Source organism: Vanellus vanellus (assembly GCF_965231255.1).
Source record: "Vanellus vanellus genome assembly, chromosome: 3".
NCBI lineage: Eukaryota > Metazoa > Chordata > Aves > Charadriiformes > Charadriidae > Vanellus > Vanellus vanellus.
In genome coordinates this window covers 25,426,762-25,451,206 of record NC_138907.1, presented here as the reverse complement: position 1 = coordinate 25,451,206, position 24,445 = coordinate 25,426,762, and the positions used below count along the sequence as shown (strand labels likewise).

The 24,445-nt window shown below is 43.1% G+C and overlaps 1 protein-coding gene across 1 annotated transcript in view; it reads left to right on the top strand.

The window, feature by feature from the left end:
• Positions 1–24,445, top strand: part of KCNK2 (potassium two pore domain channel subfamily K member 2) — a gene marked incomplete at its 5' end in the record, with an annotated part of 106,394 nt that overhangs the window by 14,330 nt on the left and 67,619 nt on the right. Inside the window, one exon of the mRNA XM_082481467.1 lies at positions 16,338–16,648. Coding sequence (XP_082337593.1) covers positions 16,338–16,648 — 311 coding nt within the window. The remainder of the gene's footprint in view (positions 1–16,337; positions 16,649–24,445) is intronic.

The following is a 24,445-nucleotide window of genomic DNA, read 5'->3' as shown; positions in this document are numbered from 1 at the left end:
TCAGCAAGGCCAAGTGCAAGGTCCTGCACCTGGGCCGAGGCAATCACAAGCACAAATACAGGTTGGGCGGAGAATGGATTGAGAACAGCCCTGAAGAGAAGAACTTGGGGGTGTTGGTTGATGAGAAGCTCAACATGACTCAGCAACGTGCGCTCGCAGCCCAGAAAGCCAACTGCATCCTGGGCTGCATCAAAAGAAGTGTGGTCAGCAGGTCAAGGGAGGTGATTCTGCCCCTCTACTCCACTCTCGTGAGACCCCACCTGGAGTACTGCGTCCAGCCTTGGAGTCCTCAGCACAAGAAGGATGTGGACCTGTTGGAGTGAGTCCAGAGGAGGGCCATGAAGATGATCAGAGGGCTGGGGCACCTCTCCTGTGAAGACAGGCTGAGAGAGTTGGGGTTGTTCAGCCTGGAGAAGAGAAGACTCTGGGGAGACCTTATAGCAGCCTCCCAGTATTTGAAGGGGACCTACAAGAAAGTTGGAGATTTTTCACAAGGGCATGTATTGATAGGATGAGGAGTAATGGCTTCAAACTGGAAGAAGTTAGATATCAGGAAGAAATTTTTCACTCTGAGGGTGGTGAGGCCCTGGAACAAATTGCCCAAGGAAGTTGTTGAGGCCCCATCCCTGGATGTGTTCAAGACCAGGCTGGATGGGGCTTTGAGCAGCCTGGTCTAGTGGGAGGTGTCCCTGTCCATGGCAGGGAGTTTGGAACTAGATGATCTTTAAGGTCGCTTCCAACTCTAACCATTCTGATTCTGTGAAATGTGAGGGATGAAGGACCTGGAATAGCAGCTAAGGCATGTAGCTATTGCATCTGGGGTTCTCAAGAAAAGCATCAGGCAGAAGGATTAAAGGAGAATTTTGTCTCTTTGAAAAGTTTCTAAAGAGAAAGGTAGGTAAAAGCTAGCTACTCTTTTTTCCAGTAACCTCAGGGCAGAGGCAGTGGATATTATTTAATAACCTACAATTAAAGAAGAGCAGTCTAATTACCAGTTTGTGCTAAAAAAAGTCTAGAGAGTCATGCTCTTTGAAAGAATGAAATTCTGAGAGGATTAATTACATGTGAAACACCCAAAAGAGAAAATATTTTTTTAAAAAAACATACTTTTTTCCCTGTTTATGGGATCCTAATTTTGAGATCAGATTGTAGTAGAGAGACTAAAACTGAGAGCAAAACACTGTATGAGATTCTGACTTACATTTAGAAGCAGCTGTGTTAGTTTGCCAGGCTGCAGAACACTCTTGGATGAGAATGCAAGTTTTAGAAAGAAAAGAGATGATGGCACAGTAGATTGAGCTGACAAACAAGTCTTATTAAAAAAAAAATGGATTGACAAAGTAAAAAACAAACAAACTTCAACAGTTCAATTCTCATGTGGAATGAATTTGCAAGAAATAATGTGAAAGTTTACACTTGAAGGACAAAATGGGGTACTAAATGCCTGGCCTTCGATAGAGCTACTATTTTGGCAAGAAACAAAACTATTTGTGGGAAGCTCTACCTAAAAGGAAATTAAGTATAAGTATTCTGCACAGTGAAGAAGATTGTTCTGTGGAAATTGCTCAGAGAGCTATTTCAGATGACTGAAATGCCCCCTTGAACATGAATGGAATTGTTGTTTGCTTATAAATTGGATATTGATACCCATGTCAATATGAAATCTTAAGTCAATTTGAATACAAACGAAAAAGCCCACGTTGTGCAGTGACAAACTCAGTTCCATAATAGCTGTATACAAACTAAATGTAATTGCAAAGCAGTCTCTTGAAAACATAGGATTTTACTTATTGAGGGAAACAGAAGCTTATACAGGGAGTATGTATAAGCTAGAAGGCCAGAAGCTCTTGGAGGTAGGAAGAAAAACAGATTAAAACCCCCCAAACTCAATTGAGATATAGACAGCAAAGAAAAAAATATAAGGCAAATTTCACCAAGAAAAAAGAAAAAACAGTCATTACAGTCATTACAGAACCCTAAGGAAAATGTAGAACAAAGATCAGTTGTTGTTAAACACACGTGAATGATTAAAGAAAATTTCTATCCATGATCATGATATCCATTATATGTTTTGGAGATTTTAGAAAGAAATGTCCATTACAAAAGAGAAAAATAGCCCAGTTCTCTCAGTGCACATTTACAACCGAGTACACGAAGAGCTAAACTGCAACCTGTTACAAATTTCTTGTCCACGGGGAACTCCCTATGTAATGTCAAGTCACTATTTTCTAGGCCCCTTTGATAAAAATGGACATAACAGCACTTTTCCACCTCAAAGAATTAATGAAATAAAGAGCACTTCACAATGTCGTAACATATATATGCTATCGTAATGAGGCCAATACACACATCTTACCTAGCTAGACTTAGCAGTCTGTACTAGAGAGAAAATTTATGGTAAGGACTAAAGGAATAAGCCACTTTGAATAATTGGCATGCCCTCCGTTCTAAATTAACATGTGACTGTGTTTTGGCTTGGTTCATACGCTGATTTTGAATATGATGGGTAAGGGGTTTTTTTTCATAGTTCCACTGTGTCCAAGACCAAGCTCCGCACACTTTTTTTCAGGTGCATTTTTTTTTAGCGTTTGCCTTTTGTTCTTTCCTACAGTTAGTAGTTTCTGAGAGTTGTGCTCTGCCGTATATCCATGGAAACTTCTCAAGCAGGTAGGCTACTTCTGTCATGGTATGGAGGAGTCCTTCTCATTTCCCTAGGCTCAGAAGCAGATGCAGGCTGAATGCCACTGCTGTACTGGGGCAAGACCCAGACATGCACCGTTCCTTTGTCCCTGCACCTCTCAGACCCAGTTCCCATGCCAAGGAAAGCTCAAGCCCAGAGCCCAAGCATGAGCCATGGCATGTTGGATCCGGGCGTTGGTCTGAACGCTCTGTGGAGCAGGACCCTGGGGCGGGCCAAGGCATGCATGGGAACAAAAATATAGACACAGCCATAGATAATGTGAGAACTGAATGCCTGTAAGTTCTTATGCTTCCTTTGAAGTCGATGGGAATTTGCCTGAATAAGGTATGCGTAAAAATGGAATAAAAGTGTTCGGTTTTGGCCTGTTAGGACATGGGTGCCAATAGTAAATGCTTTATTGCTGAAATCATAAGCAGCTAAGAATTTGGGGATTAAAAATACTCCACCCAATGGCTTGCTGGTTAAAGCATTCACAGGGAGGTAGAGGATGTGAGCCCAGATCTCCTCTCCTGTCTCCTGGGTGGATGCTTCAGCTACTGAGTTGCAGCGCGCGGTGCCTTTTAGCTCTTTGTTCTCCCCCGTTCCTCCTCCTTTTTCACTTTTTGCTCCATCCTTGTCAAGTACTTTAAAAAACCTACCAAAACAACATCTGGAATTTGAAGTGTGGATAGATCCTCCCTTGAGAGACTTAAATCCGTACCTCGACAGGGTTTAGTACACTTCTTTTTCTGTAGTGTTGCCCAGTGGCTAGTTGATAGCAGGTCCTGGAAGACCATTATGAGTTCCTCTTGTGGGTGACTGACTTTCCCCATATGTTATATAGGGAACTCAGGCTCTAACTTTGGTCTGCATCTGTGTTTAACTAAAGCTTGGTGCACCAGTGCAGAACACGGTGACTTTTAAATCACTGTGTTGACTAAGCCCAAAGGCTGTAAGAGACGAGGTGAAATCAAAAGACATAATGGCCAAAGCTTGGCTGGCTTTATTTACACTGGTGTAATCTAAGTGAGATCACATCAATACACAGTAACTGATGAGATGTGAATCTGGCCTGGAAGACTGGGTCACCTACCCTTGTCCTCCATTATTGCAGGCAGCTAGACCATTTAATTCCTTTCACAAACTGGTGACCCTCCAGCCTCCAGCTTGACATTACACATTCTGTAGCACTGAATGAACATGGGGCTAAGGAACATAAAGTCACAGACTTTACTACTGCAGCATCTTGTATGTCAGTATGTCTGTAGTAAGAGGCCTTAGGGAACACTTATGGTAAGACAGCGAGTCCCATGCTGCAGGTCAGAGTCACACATTTCAGTGCCAGTACTCTGTTTAGCTACGTGATAGCTCTATCTTTGTTGCATTATAGGAGTGTATAAAGAAGTTCATTAAAGTACTGATATTTATTTCATTGTTATGAACTCCTTCTGATATACTAATATAATTATAGTAATAATTAGAGCTTATAGCTCGGGTATAAATGCAGTATGTGTAGGTAATACAGATGTATACACATCTAAAACGTGCAAGTAGTATATTGAAGGATGCATTGCTTTTAGTTCATCAGTAATTGTTATATACAGCTTTAATGTTATTTACTTTAAGCGTCACACTGTGACACTTTAATGTAAGTTGTGGTTTTCTATATATAGCTTTCTGTTAAATATTCTACAGAGCAGCTATCATGCGTATGTTCTTCCCTAAGTGGTCATTTTGAATGGCTAGTAGTTCAGCAGTTATTGACAGGTTGCTTTCTTGTCTAAAAATAGAGGAATGTGTGGATCCTTGTACACAGCGGGTATTCAAGTAATAATGAAAGTGATTGATGATAAAAAGCTTTCTTTCTGCTCTTCTGTCATCAACAAGCTATTGGGATCAAGAGAACACTGGGATAGAAATTAATCTTCCTTGAGTTATTCTAAACAGTCAACTGATGGGAGATTTCTTTGATCTCATTCAGTTGAAATTGATTAATTCTGTTAATTACTCTGTTTGAACTGAGTTAGCAGGAATTTTCTGCGTGTTGCAGCATCCTTGATGGTTTGTCTTCTTGCATGCCAAACAAGTAAACGTGGTTAAAGAATTTGAAGGGAGGTGGTGTCAGTGTAGTGTTTGCTGACTAAGATTGATGATGACTATCGGTGATAAATATCTGTAGAAGTGATCAGATGTAATTTGTTTCTGTACTTGGATTTTTCATTGAAATTGTCATTGGTTAAAATGCATAAACAGTCCTTGGAGCAGGAACTCGTGTCTTCCTCTGCCAAGTGAATACATAATCACTAAGCTAGGAATGTTTTCTCTCGTTTTCCCTCTGTCCTTTTCCCATCTCACAAATCCTAAATTCTACAGGAAGAACTGGGATTACATTAGAGTTCTTTAATGCCTGCTGGATTATGGGACTGTCATAAATCTAATCCTTAGATTTATGCCCATTGAATCGCATGCCATCTCCTACCTGGAGTCTGTTATTTCCAGTAAGCAGACCCAACCTTACAAGCTAGAGGAGACACTTGGGGTGTTCGGGGCTGTAAGAACAGGCTGACATGCACTGAAGGATTTGCCGCATATTGACAAGATGGATGCTTAAGGTTTGTCAGCCATCCTGAAATCTTTCTTTGCTCTAACTACATTTACGTCAAAAATAAAATGAATTTATTCTACTAAAATGTTAAGATTTAAAAAAAAAAAAAAAGATAAGTAACTATTTCTGGAGAGAGGTATGAGAAATGAAACAACAAAACATGTTGTAGCTACATCTCATTCTAGTTAGGCTTCAAGGTAATTTGTTTTTCCCATGTAGCTAGTAGGCACTTAAGCCAAAATAATTTCCAAAATACTTGCCACAGCTCTCTGGTGCTGGAATCCAGTTCTCTTGCATCTTGCCTGCCATGGGTTAGTCTTTGCTCTATAAAAATGCCTTTGGAGTGCCCTTCTGTGACAGCTGGAAGTCAGCAGCTAACTGACTCTGAAGAAACCCTTTATTCAATAGGAAGGCAAAACATAATGACAAGCCCAGTACTTGCTCTGGTGATAAACAGGTTGTTTACCTGTTTTCAGTAAAATTCTTTCTGGTGATGGCAAGGGAGGTTAAACTTTCTAAGCACCCATGTAAGTATATTACTATTTGTAAAACTCAAGTGTAAACCTTATTTTGCACAAATATGTAAGTGAGAACAACAAATACATCTCAGCAATATTTCCTAGAGACCAGACACAATCACAGGACAGCACACTTGAGTCCAGTAATGTATTAGGATCGGTGATCTCTAAGTGTGGCTTGCTAGAACTGGGGGAGTCCCAGTGACTGGCTCTTTCCAGGAAGGTGAAAGATGTGAATTTAACTTCCTTTATGCAGAAGAAATAATTAGAGTCCCTTTCCCCCTTATCTTGAGAGAGTCTTCCAATCATTGCACTATTGCATAAAATCTGGTGGAGGCATTTCTTTTATTTATGTTTTAAAAGACAGTGGTACCCATTCCTGCATTTTCCATAAAGTTTGTTCTTCTAGCCTTCCAGAAAAGCCTACCAAATAAACACCCCTGAGGAGATAAGTAAGGCAGGCTTATTTTCTGGATCAATTGGGCATAAGAATGCCATTAGTGTTGAGCAGCATGGTGGGAAGTGTAGTTGTGTCCGGAAGCAGAAAGCTTGCTAAAGAACACCAGTGGGGGAAACTGAGCCGCACAGAAGTTATAAGAGACAGTTGTGGTTTTTTATCACAATTTTGCATATAGGTGCCTCTGTCCAAGTTAGATACTAGTTTGTACCCTCCACAATGATATAGAAAAACCCAAAGTAGCCGACCTAGAGGTAACTCCAAAACTGCAGGCAATGCATACATGCCATGGAATACATGCTGAGGGGTCAGAGTCACGAATTTGAGTGTGCTGCTGTGAAGACCATAACTGCCCTACCTTCAGGAGCTGGCAATATTTTTGTGTTATGCTTCACAATCTTATGCATGCAGCAGCTTGCTCCAAATTCCCACACGGCTCCTTGTGCGGGGTTCTGCTGTGATGTACAGGTATATCCAAAATCGTTCACATCTGGATTACACATATTTCTGTTGATTTGCTAGCAGGATGCAGGACCTACTCCCTGTGACCCTGTAAATTGGGAATAAGGGGTATTTTTTTTTGCCCCATAAGTCCACTTTACTAGTTACAATGTTGTGATCATAGCTGACTTTCCAAAATATTCTAGGCAGTTTTTATGAGTAAGGAAAATCATCACATCTTCCCTCTAAAATAAAGAAAGAAATTGCCAATGAGTCCCCAAGAATCTGGTACAAATGTTCAGCCTGAGGCTTCCTTACTCACTGCTTTTGTTGTATTTCTTCCATTGAGATATTCTTACTGGATAATGCCTTAAGTAAATTTTTTTGAGTAGTAATCCTCTTAATATCTGAAGTTCTCTCTGAGAACATGAAAAGCTAGGAAAGCTATAATTTCAGGAATTGGTTTCTTTATGACTTTTCTATTAACTTTTCTTGGCAATCATGCTTCTTAAATTGGTATGCTCCCATTTTTAACAAAAAAATCACATAAAGTTTACATAAATCGTTACAGAGGTTCACTTATGCTATATCTGTCATCAGCATAAATAATTTAGAAAACTAATATTTTTATTGAAGAATACATTTTACACTAGCGTAATGATTTTTTTACAATCTTACTCTGCCCATTTGTGCCATAGGGTAAGTTATCTTTTTGGGCAAGTGATTATAAAAATATTAAGATGTTGAGGATTTTAGAAATAGAACAGCCTTTATGTCCAGGCTGCTAAAATGTCATGGAAACTTCATAATATTAATTTTAGCTGGTTTATGTGAAGAGGTCACAAAAAGTAACTTTCTCACCAGTCACAGTCCTAAGTGCATCTGGTTCTATTTGGTGCCTGGGCTATTTACATCTGGGGTATATTTATATTTGTTATGCAAAGAGGACGACGTGGGCCAATCTTCCCCTATATTTTGTATCTACATTTTCGTGGGAGCTGCGAACCAGCTTTTAATGTTCCCTTTAACAACTGAAAATAAAAGAGGAAACTGTACAAAACAGTGGGTCAATTTCCTTGCATGCTTAACATCAGTGGCACCACACAACTGAAAGGCTTTATTTCTAGCAAAAATGTAAAGATAGATTTTCAGATCATAGAATCATAAAATGGTTAGAGTTGGAAGGGACCTTAAAGATCATCTGATTCCACCCCCCGTGCCATGATGGGCAGGATACTTTAAAGCTGAAAGGATGAGTATGAACCTTCAGCTTCTTGTCCTGCCTACACAGTCCATAGCTTTCAGCCCAAGATTAAACCACCAAGCCCAGAATTTCAAGGTTTACACTTTAAAGAAAATAGAGGGAAGAGCGTTCAAGGATGGAAGTGCTGAGCAATGCGAACGCACCATGCATCCGAATGGCAGCAATTTATGCTTCTGGCTGTCCTAGCACCTTAGGAAAACTGGGCTGTGTTCACCCAGCTTTCTGCCCGCATGGTGCTAGCGGCATCTTTATCACAGCAGAAAGATTTGGTCCCTGGAAAGGGCAGGTGATCCTTTGCAGATAAAGCTTTGAAGTTGTGATGCTTTGATTTTCAAAGTCAGACTTTTAATGTGATATGAAATTACCTCTTCACCTGTGTTTAGGTACTTCAGTGTAAATCTGTGAGATACTTTTTTTGCTCGGAGTTTTAAAACCTTAAATTCTATGCCTCTTTAAATTAACTAACCATTACTTACCAACTGCCATATTTTGACATTAGCATTAGCACACAGCTTAGTTTCACAGTGTGATTTGTGAGCTCTGTGCCTGGCATGAGGGGAAGAGAAAATGACAAAATAATTGAGAAGAGATAAAATAAGAGGTCTATCCTTAGAACAAGCTATTGAATTCAAAAGAAAAAAAAAAAGACTACGAAATGCTGACTTTCTGTAAAAAATCTGCAGCATCTTTTCCAGATGTATCTCCACGTAGCTGAACACGCAGACTGCCAGAAAACAGTGTCTCTTGTCCACATTTGAAAATAATTCATAGATTTCACTGCTCTTTCTCTTCTGGCTACTGCCATGTAGAGTAAGTCTGGTGGTTTTAAAACATAGATGATACTTAATGTTCTCCTTTTCTATCTCCTCATTTGTATTGTTTATTTCTGCCAGCAAGTTCTTTCATTATCCCTGCATGATACTTATTTAGTATTGCCTGGGCTATTTTCTCTTCTCTTGTCTTTGTCTGGTTTGTTTTATTTCTTCCAAATTTTATTTGTGGATTGCTCTACAAGAAAAGCACTAATGCTATTTTAGGTGATTTCCAGTGTCCTTTGTCTGTATTTTATTTTATTTACAGATTGTTGTGCCATAGGTCTGTGTCACAATTTCCAGAGTTCCCTAAAATGTGGATGTAGTACTTTACAAATATAAAAATCAAACCCTCAGTTCCTCAAGACATATAATTTAAAAGTAAGCACCTGCTTACTTACTTGAGGAAAACTACCTTTAAAGTCAGCATGAACTTTGGCCATTCTCTTGTCAGGCCTGATGGGTGCAGTCTCCTATGTATGTTCTTTTTCTTTCAAAATACTCCATGCTTTTTTTTCAGTCTGCAAAGACAATACAGAGATTAGGTTTCCATCTCATAAGCCATCCAGTAGCGCCATGAAAATCTACGAGGACAGTCGCATGGTTGGTACTAAGGGGTGTGGGTAGCCAGATAAAAAATCTAGTCTTCCCATTGTCAGTCTCCTTTTTTGAAGAGACCACAACTACCAACAATGAAAACCAAATTACAAACTAGCAATTTTGTAGAACGTTTTGATGATTACAGAAAAACATTTTGTAATCATCCCAAAGCACCACTAGCTTTCCCTCAAGGAGATCAGTTATTCAAAGTAGTAGTAAGTTTTCCCTGTGTATAAATAATACATAATAAAGGTGACATATGGCAATTCACATTTATCATTGATGAGAATGGCATTGAAAAGTTAGTTGTAATTGTTGCTTCTGAAGCTGTCCAAGCATAACAGATTTGTGAAAGCAAATATGGAAAAAACAGTGGCAGAACATGTGACAAATAAATCCCATTAGGTCTGGGAACACGACACAGGCAGGGAGGAAACCCACTGGGAGATTTGCAAGCCAGTAAAGAAAAATACACATTCACAATATTAATTACAACAGCGAATACTTTATGGGTTCTAAACCAACTTCCCACTTGCTGCACGTGGATAAATAGATAAGAATTACTAGTGATGGAAAGAATTAGAACCTAATTAAAACTGACAACTGATCTGTATGAAAATAGATGGGCACATGTAAACATTTTTTCTGGTAATTGATGAGGTGAGAAACAATGGCTTTTCTGCTGAAGAAATAATTTGTCAGACTGTAAGACAGACACTCAGGGTAGGTGTACTGGCTTGCTAGTGAGATAAAACTCATTAATACATATTCTAGTTCTACCACATATGCTTAGCGCGTTTAAAAACGTGAATTAAAAATGATTGCATATTTTTAAATGGGTCTCCTTTAAGGCTTTAGCATTTTCAGAGGCAGATGAGGCCTGAGTACCACTTAGCTGCAAGTGTCTCCTGCCTATTGCCTTCTCTTTGGCCTCCCAGTGCTGGCTGTGGGCTGGGAGGGTGCAGTCTCAGCATGGTCACTGGGAGCAGCCCTGCGTCCTTATTGTCTTCGAAGCACACTGTCTGTCTTCTCATGTGCTTAAAGGAGAAGCAGGCTGTGTGCCATTAGTTTCTCGTTTAGTGTAAATTCCCATCACAGGATATGACTAATGGTTTAATGGCAGAACACAGCAACATGGCATGGCCTTAATGTCATAATTATCCATAAAGAACTGACAGAGATCTTTTAATGTCTCCAAAGAAGTCAAGAGACAAGTCATTTGTAAGTCCCACTGAATAAGTAAAATGAGCTTTAAAATTAACTTACTAAATAAGTCCAGTAGTATTTCTGCTGAGCTCTCTTGTAATAAAACTTAGCAGTAGCAAAGGTTTATCGTTGACTTTAATGGGGTGTATGGTTTGGCCCATTCTGAAGAAAAGCAGAGGTTTCCTGCTCTCATGTCACAAGGAAGTTTCATTTCCTTTAGAGAGGAAGATGCTGTGTCCGCAGCAAGGCCTGAAGCCTATAGCAATATGTTGTTTGATGAAAGGCCGTGGGTCCCCTGGGGCAAATTAAATAGGTGCCCATATGAATAGTCTGTTGAAGCCAGCGAGGGAAATGCCCTCAGTGGAAGCCTTGCCGTAACAGTCCCTTGGGAATGTAGAAAACCTTGGCAACTAAATAAGAATGAAGGCGGCTGGAACCTGTGGCGCCTGCTATTACGCAGCTGGTTAAAGGAGAGCATGTACTGCACCCAGAGGTGGGGGCTTAGCAAGAGCTCCTTGCTCCGGGCACAAAGCAAGTGCTCTTCATGGCCTTCCAGGGAGCAGGTGGCTCCTGCAACTGGAAAGAGGAAAAGAAAGTGTTAGTGACAGATAAGGGTACTTTTTATGTACACTTTTAAAATTGATCTTTCTAGGGTGATGTTTTTCTGGAATAACTGTTTCCTTCCAGGTGTGCTCCTGTCCTACCAAAGCTATGTTTAGATCATCTACAGCTGTTATTCGTATGAATCTGCGATTGCTATGTTTATCATGCAACTTTGACTTCCTCTGCATGCTGCATGCCTGTCTCTCTCGGCTGAGCCTACTTTTAACATTTCAAAGAGTTGAGCAGCTTCCAGCAGCCACCGTCTGTGAGTAATGTGGCCATCCCAAACCCATGCCAATACGTTATTTTAGACAGCATTTGACAGTCCTGTACTTTGTCAGTCTGTCTCACGTTAGCATGAAATGCACAAACCTGCATATACTTAATCTTACAAGAATTGTTTTTTTGTTTTAGTTTGTTCAGATAAATCTCTGGCTCAGTAGCAAGCCCATTTGCTTTCAAGGTTGGAGCTCTGTGTTGTAGCTCCTTTTACTACTTAATCTCGTCCGTGTTGGTTGGTGGTATGTTTTGCCAGCGATACGCTGCATTTGAGTGTGTTTGTTTAGTAAAGCTCAGGCCTGATGCTTCAAACCGGTTGAATGTCAGTTCCAAATTTGAGGGCAAAATGGTCACACACAATATTCAAACAATGTGTGGCGTACCTTACAATAAAAATATTGGAGGGCACGACTCCACAGAATAAATGCTGGTGCTATAGAAGGCCACCAGAAAATAGGAGTTGCTATACACAATGGTTTTTGTTGTGCACCACAATAAGAATTACTGGTTTTCTTGCTGGATTTGAAGATGCCTGTCATTAAAGGTACCTACCGTGTGTAGACTCTTTGTATCTGTAGTAGAAGTGAGAAAGCACAGCTCAAATCCACTTTAAGTAAGCAGTAAGCTCCATCTGAGGATTACATCTGGGATCACAATAGGTGGAAAATATCAGCCAACTGAAAGTAGCTGTTGGAGATATTTACTAGGTAATTAATGGAAATAATTACTTTCACAGAGACAGCTCTTCAGCTATTTAAGTTAAGGCACCAATGCAGTCATTCCTGGAGTGGATCTCAAAATGGTTTCTGCCTGTTGGGTGGAATGCCTGTTTTTAAGGCCTGATCCAAACCCTCCTGAAGCTATTGGGAGGCTTCCTACTGATTTCAAGTTGTAGGCAATAAGTCTGACCCTCTTACAGCTTTTAATAATAATTCCTCCCCTAATGGAAAAACAAAATCTTATTCCAAATATTTAGATTGCTAAAGAAAGGCATGTAGTACTATTTTCCACAATATTTTATAGACACACGGGCCAGCATGGAGGAAAATTTTCATGCCTGTTTTCCCATAGGATGTTGGAAGAAATCCTGTGAAATTATTCTTTTCCATGAGATAGGAACAGACAGTGTTCACATAGGCTGATGGTTAAGAAATCTTTCGGGGAGAAAGGGAGAAAAATGATGAATTTTTTTTTGGTATAAAAAAAAATGCAGGCATGAAAATCTTTCATCTTCAAGAATCCCTTGAGCAAGGGAGTATCAGTAGATGGGAACAGGCATTTCACTTTTCTTCTGTTGTTTGAGGATTGGGACTATGTTGATGAAGTCGACCGTGTGACTGAAGGTCTACTTGCGAAAGGGTTTGTTGGATTGGGCCCAACGGCTCTTGTTACTCGACAACTGCTTTGCTGGTTCACGGCGATGGGGAGCGATGAGCTGCTGCTCAAACTGAAATAGCAGATGCAGTTTCCTGCCCTGTGCTGCATCTCGTGGAGACGTGTGAACACGCCAGGGAAGATTGGCGTGATTGATGTTGCTGAAATTGGAGTCCTAAGGAACTCAGTATTACACTCATTTGTATTATGTCACATTGATATGGAGAAGCGTTAAAATAAGTGACTTCTAAAGCGTTTGCTGATGGTGCTGCTGATTTGAGCAGGATTAAAGCCCATTAAACACCCGATGTATGACTGACTTTGGCCATTTTACAGATACAGCCTCTGGTCTGGCTTTAAATGCTTGTGACCTAAACCCATTTGTTATGGTGGGTAATTTTTTTTAATGCGTTTGCAGAGACTTTTTAGAGAGTGGTTTTGGGACCAGTTTTTGCATTCTCTTGGTAAATCCTTGTGTCTTTTAGGCGAGTGTAGATGTTCATCACCTCAGTGTGAACAACTGACCCACGGATAATGTCACAGGTGATAGATGACCGGGAAATCGGGGAGTTAGCCCGTGGCAAAAATAACAAGAATAATTTCAGGCTTTTTAGTGGCAGAAACCACAGTTGAAGCAGCATTTCTGATGGATCTATCAGGCTAAAATGGAAGGAGGCAGTAGGCTGGCGCTGCGTGCGATAGGAGAGCAGCTACCATCCCTGACTCCTAGATCCCACCTAGTTAACTCCTTGCAGCAAAACACCGGGCTGCGAACCACACGGGTTAAAAATCAGGCCAAGCCGGGAAGGACGGAGCCCGCCTGGTTCGGCAGCCCCGCGCCGCTCCCCGGCGAGGGCCGGGGTCTCCCGGCGTGTGCCCCCCGGCTCCTGCTGCGGTGACATTTCGCCTAGTTCAAAAGTTCACGGGGAGGCTGTGGCGAGGCGGTGGCGATTGGGGCTGGAGCGGGGACCACCGGCAGGTCCTGCCTCGCCGGCGGGGGTGGCCGGTGCCTTCTCCTCCCCTCCTGCCTCTCTTCGCTCGTTTCCAGCCGAGACCTTGGTCTCCGCAGGTACCGCTCTACCTCCCCCCACACGCCCCCCCGGCCGCCCCCCTCCATTTTTTCCCTGCGCCCCTACAGCATCTACCCGCCGCCCCGCCGGGCTGCCTGCGCGGAGGGGCGCGGAAAGGCGCGCACCGCCCGGCGGACCGGGAGCGACGCGGCGCTGCCCGCTCCGCCGGCGGGGGGCGCGGAAGGGGGCGCGGAGGGGCGGGGGGGGTCCGGAGGTGGGGGGGGGGAACCCGCGGCGCGGCTGCCCGCCGCCCCACAAAAGGCATCGCCGGGCTCGGGCTGCTCCGCACGCCCCGCGCACCGGAGCACGCACGGACACACACACACACTCACACTTACACACACACACGCCGCGATGTGCGATGCGCGATGCGCGACGTGAGGCACCTCGCACGCCCCGGGGCCGGGGGGAGCCGGCGGGATCCGCGCTGCCAGCCCGCCCCCCCTCGCCGCTCCCTCTCCTCCAGACCCATCCATCAGCCTCTTCCTCGCGGTCTGCTCCTTCCTTTCTTTTTATTTTCTTTTTTTTTTTTTAATTTTTTTTTTTTTTAATTTGCTCTAACCGTATCTACCCAAGCCCTGAAAAAATGCCTGCCCGTGGAGCGAGGAGAGGGCACCGGGTCGGTAAATAAGAAGTGAGTACGAGCACAATGGCGTGCCTCCCCGCTCCCAGCCCTGCGGATGCTGCATGCGCCCCTGCTTCCCCCGCCACCGGGCGCGGGGGGGGACCCCGCGATGGTCCCCGCGCCGCGGCGGTCCGGGCCCCCTTTGTACCTCGCCTGGCTGCCTCCCTTGCCTTTCCTTTCCTCCTTCCCTTCCCGGCCCCGCTCCGCGCCCCGGCCCCGCCGCCGGCCGCCTCGCCCCCGCGCCGCTCCCCGACGCGGAGCATCCCCGCCGGCGGCGGCTCGGGGTTCGCCCGCCGCTGCCCTCCGCACCGGGGCTGCGCCTCTCGGGGGCGGCGGGCATCCCCCGGCGCATTGCACCGGCCGCGGGGAGGGGGGGCGGCGGAGCGGCGGTGCCCGGTGCCCGCTCCTTTGTTCGCCGCCGGCGGCCGCGGCGGGTCGGCGCTGCCCCGGGCGGACGGGCGGGGAGCTCGGCGGGGTCGGCCGGGAGCGCCGCGGCCCCCGGCACCGTCCTTGGGGTCGGGGGTGGGCTCGGAGGGTCGCGGGGGCTGCCACGGAGGAGGGGAAGGCGGCGGGGAGGGGGCTCCCCCCGCCAAGGTGTGGGGCGCGGAGGTGGGGGGGTGGGGGGGGGAGTGCGGCCGTCCGCGGGTGCCCGCGGGGCGTGGGGCGGGGGCCGGGGCGGCGGGAGTGGGAGTGGGAGGCGCGACGGCGCCGCGCGTGGGTGTGCGGGGTGCGGCGGGTCCCCGCTCCGCCCGGGCTATGGGCTGCCTCTCCCCCTCCTGGCCCCGTCTCCCGTGGCCGAGGGGTGTGCCGGAGCCCGGCGGGTGCCCGGGAGGTGCCCGTGCCACCGGCACCCCTGCTGGGGGACGTGTCCCACCTCCGCCGTCCGGAGGGAGACTTTCCTCTTAGATTGAGATATGGGCTTTTTTCCCCCACCGGCAGCTGGAAGCGGTGTCGTGGCTGTTGCAAATGTACTTGTAATTCCAAACAATTTAAATATAGCTGGTGCGGTCAACTGCTGTGGCCATCTTCCCACAGGAGACCTTTACCTGCGCTTGATGTGGTGGATTTTTTTTTTAGTGCCCGTGTAGTTGCTGGTAGTCACATGAGTTATCGAGATACTTGATAACACACTCAGCTGCTCTTTTCCTAACCCGGTGGGGTTTTGTAGCTGTAAATAAAAATACACGCCTTAACAAATGGGTGACTTTTCCAGTAAGTACACATATGTTTTACTGGTATTTTCTGAAAGGTGTAATCGATACGCAATTAACACTTTAAGACCAGTATGAGGAGCAATGTATTGTTTTTATGGTTGTGTCTGGGGAGTGTGGAAGTGATCATGCAACTGTTCTCAGAAAGCATTTGTTGGAGCGCAGGACAAAATAGGTGAGAGAAAAAAGGATTTGTATTTTTCCGCTACCTCTGTAATGCTGAGGTAAAACACAGCTGGAAAGCTGCTTAACAGTGCTTAAAAGAGCAGCGGCTGTAAAGAACCCTGGCAGCAAAATACCACCTTATGCTAATTTAAATGCAAGAGCGCAGGGGAAATCTGCGATTATGAAATGATCCAATATCAGAAGGGGACAGATGCATATAGAAAATGTTGCAAATGTGCGTAAAGTGGATAATACTACTCTGGGCAGCGGCTTCGTTGTAACGTGGCGTGGGGTTTACGTGAAAGATTCAGCAGTTTAAGAATTCCAGTTGGAAGCAACAGAATTTCTGTGATCTCTTGGCAAGAAGTTCAGTTAATGAAATCCGAGCAGCACTCTAAAAATTAACTTTGTTTTTCTGTTTTGCCAGTGGCGGCACCTGACTTGCTGGATCCCAAATCGGCCACTCAGAACTCCAAACCAAGATTATCATTTTCCACCAAGCCTACCGTGCTCTCTTCACGGGAGGAAAGTGATTCGGCTATTAATGTTATGAAATGGAAGACGGTCTCAACAATTTTTCTGGTGGTAGTCGTGTATTTAATAATCGGAGCAACAGTATTTAAAGCCCTGGAGCAGCCTCATGAGACCTCCCAGAGAACCACCATTGTGATTCAGAAGCAGACGTTTGTATCTCAGCATTCCTGTGTGAATGCAACAGAGCTTGATGAACTGATTCAGGTAATCCATACCAAACCCTCGTCACCATGGCTCAGAGGAACAAATTGTATATGGCAGCACTGCTGTGATAAAAGGGAAAAACTTTATTAGCAAAGCTCTGTATTGGCCGAGCGATGTAACAAGTGTTAAGACCAGAAGTTGAGCAATAGCATTTTCATGCAAAGCCTCATGGTTGAAAAGCTGTTGCTATTTTTAGGTCCAGTACGCTTGGTAGACAGCCTTCTCACTGAAGCCTCCCTTTATACTAATTAAATGATTATTCATCAGCAATATATATAATTAATAGTTCACAAAGGAATTGATATATTGATTGTGCCTTACTAGGTCTGTCGATATTTGAAATGCCTAATTCTGAGGAAGAAAATACACCATCCATTGCCTTAAAGGACTTCTAATTTACCGTGATTGTATCAAACTAGCTTTCCTTCCAGCCGTATGCTTCTTTATATTGATTTTGTTTTAAGTACAGGAAAGTACCACGGACTTGCTACTTTGATCTTAAATCTCAATTTTCTCTCCTTCTTAAAGGCGCAGCCACAACTGATGTACATTGGTGTGTTCCTACTAACGTGACTTTACCTTTGCAGGTCACCTGCCTCAGAACCATAGGAAATATTTATTTGCAGTAGCGCAGAACTAGATGTAGAGCCTTATGAGGCCCTCTCCAACTTAAATCCCATGTTCCCATGTTCTTATGAATATCCAGTGGCACTGCAGGGAACAGCAAGGGGCTGCCAAATAATGTCAGTTCTGGGGATGAGACCATGAAACGGGAGGCTGGAGCGAACACCCAAGAGTTGGCAAGGTTTGACCCCTTCATTAACAGTAGCCATGGAGCCGTCTGGGTCTGCAGAGCCTGAAATGGGACACCGGAGAGCAGGAGAGGGTGGTGGGCATCCAGACCCTGGCTAGCACGAGCTCTGGAGCATGCTAGTTGCATGAGCAGCAAAGCTTTCTGGACGTGTTTTTTGACAGCAGATCTGGCTGGGAGTTTAAAAGTTGATTTTACACCTCTAGACCAATCTGCCTTGAGCATCAGCATGAACACCTGGGTGTTTTTTTTTTTTTTCAGGTTTAAATGCAGAGCCCTGATGTTATTTTTATGGCACACTACTGAATTTTAAAGGCAAACTGGGAAAATGTATTTTGTGATTTCTCCCCTGCCTTGTTGCTCACATGTGTTCCAAAACTGCCACCCTTTAAATGACTTTCAGGCAGTTCCTATCTCCCCGTGTCCTGACTGGGCGTGCCTGAGGAGGTGCTGTTGATACTAATTTTGATGCTGTGTAATAACTATGTTTCGGTGGTTTTACCAGCAGAATGTGAGATCTTTAAGAGAAATATACTAGCACATTCTGATTAAAACAATCTCTTGTCGCTAGTATAAATATCCCCATACGAATTTTTTAGGGTGGATCCTGTACTTGTGAAGATAAGATAAAAATAGAAATTTTGAGGTAATATTACCTTACATCATCTATGAGATGGTCCTTAAGGCAAAAACTGTTGAAATTTGCTCTGGAGTACTTAGATATTTTAGCATTTATGATTCCCTACCCAGAAGCACAGATTGCTAATAAAAAAACCACTTCATCAGCATTCAATGCCCATTTGATGTTCTATGTAAAATAAATTACAGTTTCAGTACAATTATCGGAGCGCACATATCCGTATCAGCGTTATCTCCCTTCTTCGCTAGCCATCTTGGCATGACCAGAAAGACACAGGCTTCTGAAGCACGGGCGTGTGACACAGCCTCCCACAGCGCGTGGATGAGAGATGGTTGTGGGAAGAGTTTGCTTTGCTTGTTGTTGGGGTAAAGGGAAAATTAAGTTCTCCTTGTGCCCTTCTGCTATTCTGCGAAGAAGAATGGCACAACTTGGAGGTAGGAACATGCTGTTACTCTCCTTTTATAGGAGGAGAGCTGAGGTATAGGGAGCCTGGTCCGACAAGTGCATTTGGGTGCCTTTCTTTACACAGAATAAGTGATAAAAAATCACATCAAGTTGTTTAAGGGTCAGGAATTAAGTGACTTGCCCAAAGTAAAATAGGAAGTCAGTGGTAAAGCAGAGTCTCAAATCCATTTTTCCGAGTCTCGGCTGCTACCCTAAACATGGGGTCATATATCCTCCCTACTTACCACTCTGTCATAGAAGCTAAATTACTGGAATGCATTTTGTCTCTCTGGGTTTATGTCTGGCTGTTATTACAATATAATGTGGTATTTCTTCAGTTTTTGTTGGATGTCTGTATGAATAAAAATAAATAGTGCGTGTGAGAAAAAAAGTAAATGATATTTAAGAACTCACGGAAAGCTATAAAACTGAAAATTAATACGTACTAGTGTAGTAGGAAGCTGGAATGATTAGTGTGTGTGAAGAAAATTACAGCTTACAAACTGTAATGTCTTCTTTAATCAAGTATTTACCTTGACTCAAACTATAATGAAATTCATTATAAACTTTTCCTTTTTGAACTTAGTGTTCTGGGATTCCAGAAACTGGTTTGGCTCTTGTTCGTGCTAGTCGTTGCTCAAGGTGCTTGTCATGCCAGGCTTTTTCAATCTTCACAACTTCTGATCTGCCATTTAATCCTCCCTCTGCAGCAGGCTTGACTATCCCAGGACTGCTAACCCACAGTTCAATGTGCAGTGGCTTGGGCGGGTGAGCAAATTAGGGAGACTGGCTTTGGAGCACAAATTCAGCTAAAAAAAAAATTGTACGAGCGGAACGAAAGTCCAGTTCGCTAACACCCAGGGGCCAGCTAGTTTCCATCACCTTTGCTAAAATCTTCCCTTTGCCACAGAGCTGATTGCAACACAGAGTTGTGTGCTTCTGTAAGTACACGCAGGAGAGGGAATTTTCCCTTCCTGTCTTCTCCATCCTTGTTTTATTTCACCAGTCACCAAAAACCTCCCGGGCACAACAGTATATACTGTTGCCAACTTTTCAGCACACAGGGCTTTATTCCCTGGGTTTTGAATTCCTGAAAGTATGTATTTTCACATTAATTGTGTGGCTCCTGTAGGGGTACTCAGTGAGAGCTATACTTGTATAGACTTGATATATTTTATATCCATGTGAAACATGGGGTGACGGAGAGCTGCTATGCAGCATAGAAAACGCGCAAAGTTAATGAAATAGAGTGCTCTCACGATGACAGCCAAGTAGCCTCAGCTGCCTCAGAGAAATGACCTGGATTTTCCTCATAACTTTTCAGCCCGGTCCAGCAGCACTGTTTGTGTGTTGACAAATAGGTGGTCTTCATGACCTTCTTCATCTCTGACTTCCGTGATCCAGTGTTGCAAATCTCTTTCAGAGATTCCACTTCAGTTACTTGTTGCTTCGCTATAATAAAATACACCTGCAATGAACCACAGTAATGTATGACCCTGAGACCTGCTTCCAGGTACATCACTTTTTTTGATATTTCATGAGCACTTCTGTTTAGTGGCGTACTTAAAATGTGCAAAAAGTCACACAGAGCGTATCTGTACGCCCAAGAGGCCATTTCTTTCCAGGCAATTTCAACTCCATTTGCTATAGCCTGAAGCAACTATTAACAAGAATATTAAGTGGATCACTGCGTGCTGCACACAACAGTGCTGAGGTGGGCAGTGTCCAGCAGTCAGTGGTGGTATGTCTAAATCTACAACTAAAGAAATATCCCAGGAGGGACGTTTGTGAGCATACAAGCACTGCCTTGGGGAGTCTGATCAGGATACAACAGACCAGCAAGCTCTGCAGGGTCTGATGTTAAACTTCAGTGTTTAAAGTTTCACTTGGGAGGTCTTGAAAGGATCTCAGTTATTAAAGGATGAGAAAGCATTGGTTTGGTGAAGGTTATATATGATATCTAATACATTTTAAAGCTGTAGAAAGGAATGTGGCCAGATACTTTGCTACTATTCCTCCTTTTGGAAGAAGAGCTCTTGACAATTCATCATGGATGGTGTTTTGGTTTCTCTGTCTATGCCCGCTCTCAACTTGGCTCTGCCATGCAATGCAGAGTAACTGCCAGGTGACAGAATAAAAGAGTAAATGCAGTTCAGACTGCGTGGATTTTATGCATGTATGACAAAATATATAAACCCGATCTTCATCTACACTAGGGATTTTTTACATCTTGCACAGAACAGGTTTTTTCCCCACCACTGAGCTTTTTGTGGGCAGAAACTGATAGAAACCTGGGAGTAATCCAGCTATACCCATGCAAATAACGATAAGCATTAAAGAATGAAAAAAATTCTCTAATTAGAGAACTTGTATCTCAAATTATTTCAATCTAGTTCTAGTTCTCTCTTAGTGTGTCGGCTGTTCCCCATAGTAAGCTTGCCGCTAAGCATTTCAAAACGTTGGGTACAGTTTCCAAACTCAGATGCACAAAGTGTATTGCCAAGTATCTAGAAAAAGCTCCTGCTGTATTTATGCACCTGTGCCTAGTAGAAAATGTAAAGAGTCCTGAGGTTATGTTGCTGATGTTCAGGTTGCGTGCATGTCCTCCTGCAGTGCTGCGCCGCCATCAAATACATACGTATACCTTCATGACATCTCTTGGGCTTAAGAGTTTGTCTCTGGGGACAGGTGAGCCTGACTGAATAGGATATCCAACAACTTTGAAAAATTGTCATTATTGTGGTTTCGTACACCTCATTCCTCTATAAGGGGAAAATGATTTTGGTTTCTGTCCCCCCCCCCCCCCCCCGAACCCATGTTGTTCCTAAGAGGTAAGGATGTGACCGGTATTGTGTATTGTGGGATGTCTTGGCACTGACAGGCATATATTTGTCCCCCTGCCAAAAAGAAAGCTGATTAAAAAAAAGAGAAGAGCTTTTTATGTAAATATCCCCTAATTATGTATTGCTCTGCAGTTATTTGCTTTAGTGTTGACCTTTATAAACCAAAATGGAAAAAAAAATTCCTCTTAATCCCCAAGTATCAAGTTCTTTAATGTATTATTTTTGCATATAAAAATTTACAATTCTTGCATACAAAAATTGGAAACAAGAGAAATTTCAGTTATGTTATTTTAAATATCTAGAGTGTCCCAGCAAGCCGGTGTGAATTATTTTAGTTATCTTAGTGAGTTAATTCTGAAACTTAATAAAGAGTTTTCAAGTAAAGGTACACTGAAACTTAAGTTAATAACAGAACGTAACCACATTTCTGGTTCCTTTAGCAGAAACATCCTTCAAACATATTTATTCTGAAAACTCTAACAAGTGGAAAAAATAATATCACGCTGAACAGCACAATCTTTTAATGTGTTCCAAGTGGTAATTTTTGTCTTACAAAGCCTTCATTTCAAAATCGGAGCAAGTTTTCAGGGTGCTGCACCAAGCTGTCTCAGCAATAAAGGACTCTTGTAAGAGTTTTAAGTCCAGCCCCTTTCAGGGTACGTGGATTCTTCTGAAAACTGAATGCCCACAAAAATGTGCTTTCATTTAAAACAAACAAAAAAAAGAATTAATGAACCACCAGGACTGGCTGAATTGACCTTGATCCCACAAGTTGATCTCCTTGGGTTCTGCGTGGGTGTGTGGTAAACAGGAGGAGAAAAGCTCTCCGTGCCGGGGCCCACAGTTATGTCCCATGCCTGTCTTCATCTCACGTTTGCATCAGCTGCATTCTCCCTTTTCTTTCCATTCATCTCTTAGACTATGAATGAGATGAAAATGTGTTTGCTTTTTATCTCCCTTGAGGAAAAATGTGTTTTTTTCTCCATCTCTCTTGAGGAAAGCCTGACACAGTTATGAATGACATGGGAGCAGTGTTTCTTTCATCAAACTGGCATCACCAGGATGTCATCATGGCTCCTTATGTGATTAATTTCTTGTAAAAATATTTTACTTTAAAATATGTGTTTTCTGTGGCTTAATTTCTGTAGTTCAAGGTAGCCAGCTACTTAAATTGCATCTCCACCAGTAGCTGATTTTGTGTCTTTTTGATAGGCTTTTTTACAGCTTGCATTGTAGCCCCAAGAAACTTATTTTGCAGCATCCTCAGGAACATGTTTTATTTCAGCCAATAAGCTCCTTGAGCCCCAACCTCTCTGATTATGTAGAAAACTGTTAAAATAAAGCAGTGTAAATCCTTCTTTCTCTCCCAGAGATTAGAAGGTATTTGAACTTGCAGTATCATTTTTGGAGATGATAAATCACAGAGATGCAAAGATGTTATTTTCAGACAAATCTGAAATGTATTTAGAAAAATTTAATATTTATTAGCTAAGGGTATACAGCTTGAGTCAAATTTTATTCATTCTTTGAATCACAATATTTATAGACATTCTCAGTCCTGTGAGCTGTAGTTTATGGGTCCTCTAAGCAGGAACTTCCTGAGGGAGTTTGAATGTACCAGTTTAAACCCAAAATTTTCTTAGTCTCTTCCTTTTGCGATTCCTTCCAGCCTCTCCAAAAGGAAGCAGGAACCATCCCATGTCTGGATCCTAATCTGGAAGTAGCAGGTGTTTATGCTTCGTAAACCTTAAAGGCTTGAAAAGATTGATAGACCAGCATAAAAGAAATTGATGCTGCAGCATATTTTATTTATTTATCTGGGGCTCCAAAATACCATTGCATCAGTTTTTTAACGTACTGTCTACATGTCGGGGCTGAGGCTTGTGACAAATTGCAGATACCCGTAGCAGAGCTGCCTGTTGGTGTTCTCAAAGCAACATTAAATGAATTACTTTTAAAGCAGTTAAAACATGAAGTGCAGGAACTGTAGTTTGTGTTGTTACCTTCTGCATACGTCTGTCCTTAGTAAGGTGTCTGCCCATCAAAGCATTCGAGCTTATGGATTCTTAACTTTTTAGTATGCAGGTGGTCCTAACTGGTACAGTAAGATCCTGTTTCTCTTTTCCTCTCGCTGAGTCTGTAAGTCTGGTTTTCACCCCACTCTTTCCTTTCTGCTTCAGTCTTGTCAGAAATGAACATTCAGATGCTAATGCCTCCTTCCACAGTAAAACCCTCCAAATTCTACCTGTATCCCCAGATCAGAGGGATTTTTATTAAATAAAAGATGTCTGTGAAAGACTTTCTATCATAACCTTACCCAGACCTGTCCTCTACACAGATACCCACCTGCTGTGGTCGAGTCTGGACGGGCTGCAGAAACCGCTGGGTTGTGTGCACTCCTCCCTTAGGCTTGCTCCAGTTCCTGCTGTCCTCTTCCAGCCAGATCCATTCTCTGCACTTAGCTCCTGGAGGGAGGGAATTTTTTGCCAAATTTGCTGTTGCCTGGGAGCGTTTCCTTCAGTGACAGGACAACTCCCTTTTCTGCAGCTATTTTCTACATGGCGGTTAAACCCAAGGGAATTTTTTTAAGCACGCAGTCTTTATCCCTTGTGAGCGTAAGAGCAATACAGGTTTTTTTTGAGAATAATAAATAAATTCCAACTTGTCGCTTCTTTGTACAAGCAGGTTGGTTTCTAACTTTTTTTGCCGCTTCTGGTGTTGGGGCTTTTAAAGGATACATTTACTTCAGATGAACAGTTTTATAGGACCTAGAACCTAGCCAGCTAGCTTGAATGCATCTGAATGACAGCTTTTGTCTTAGAAAGGCTGGCAGATATGACTCATTAGTAGGTCGGTTTTGCTGAGCAGCTGTCTGCATAATTCTTCCAGTCTTCAATCTCAAGAAGCAAAGCAAAGCCCTCTTCCCGGAATGTGCATGTATACATACGCATATGTATGTATGCACACACACAAAATTTATACACGTAGTCTGTTTGTAATGCATATTTAGAAATAGAAATGTATTTCAATATGTTTCTACATGTTTTTAGTTTAAGTAC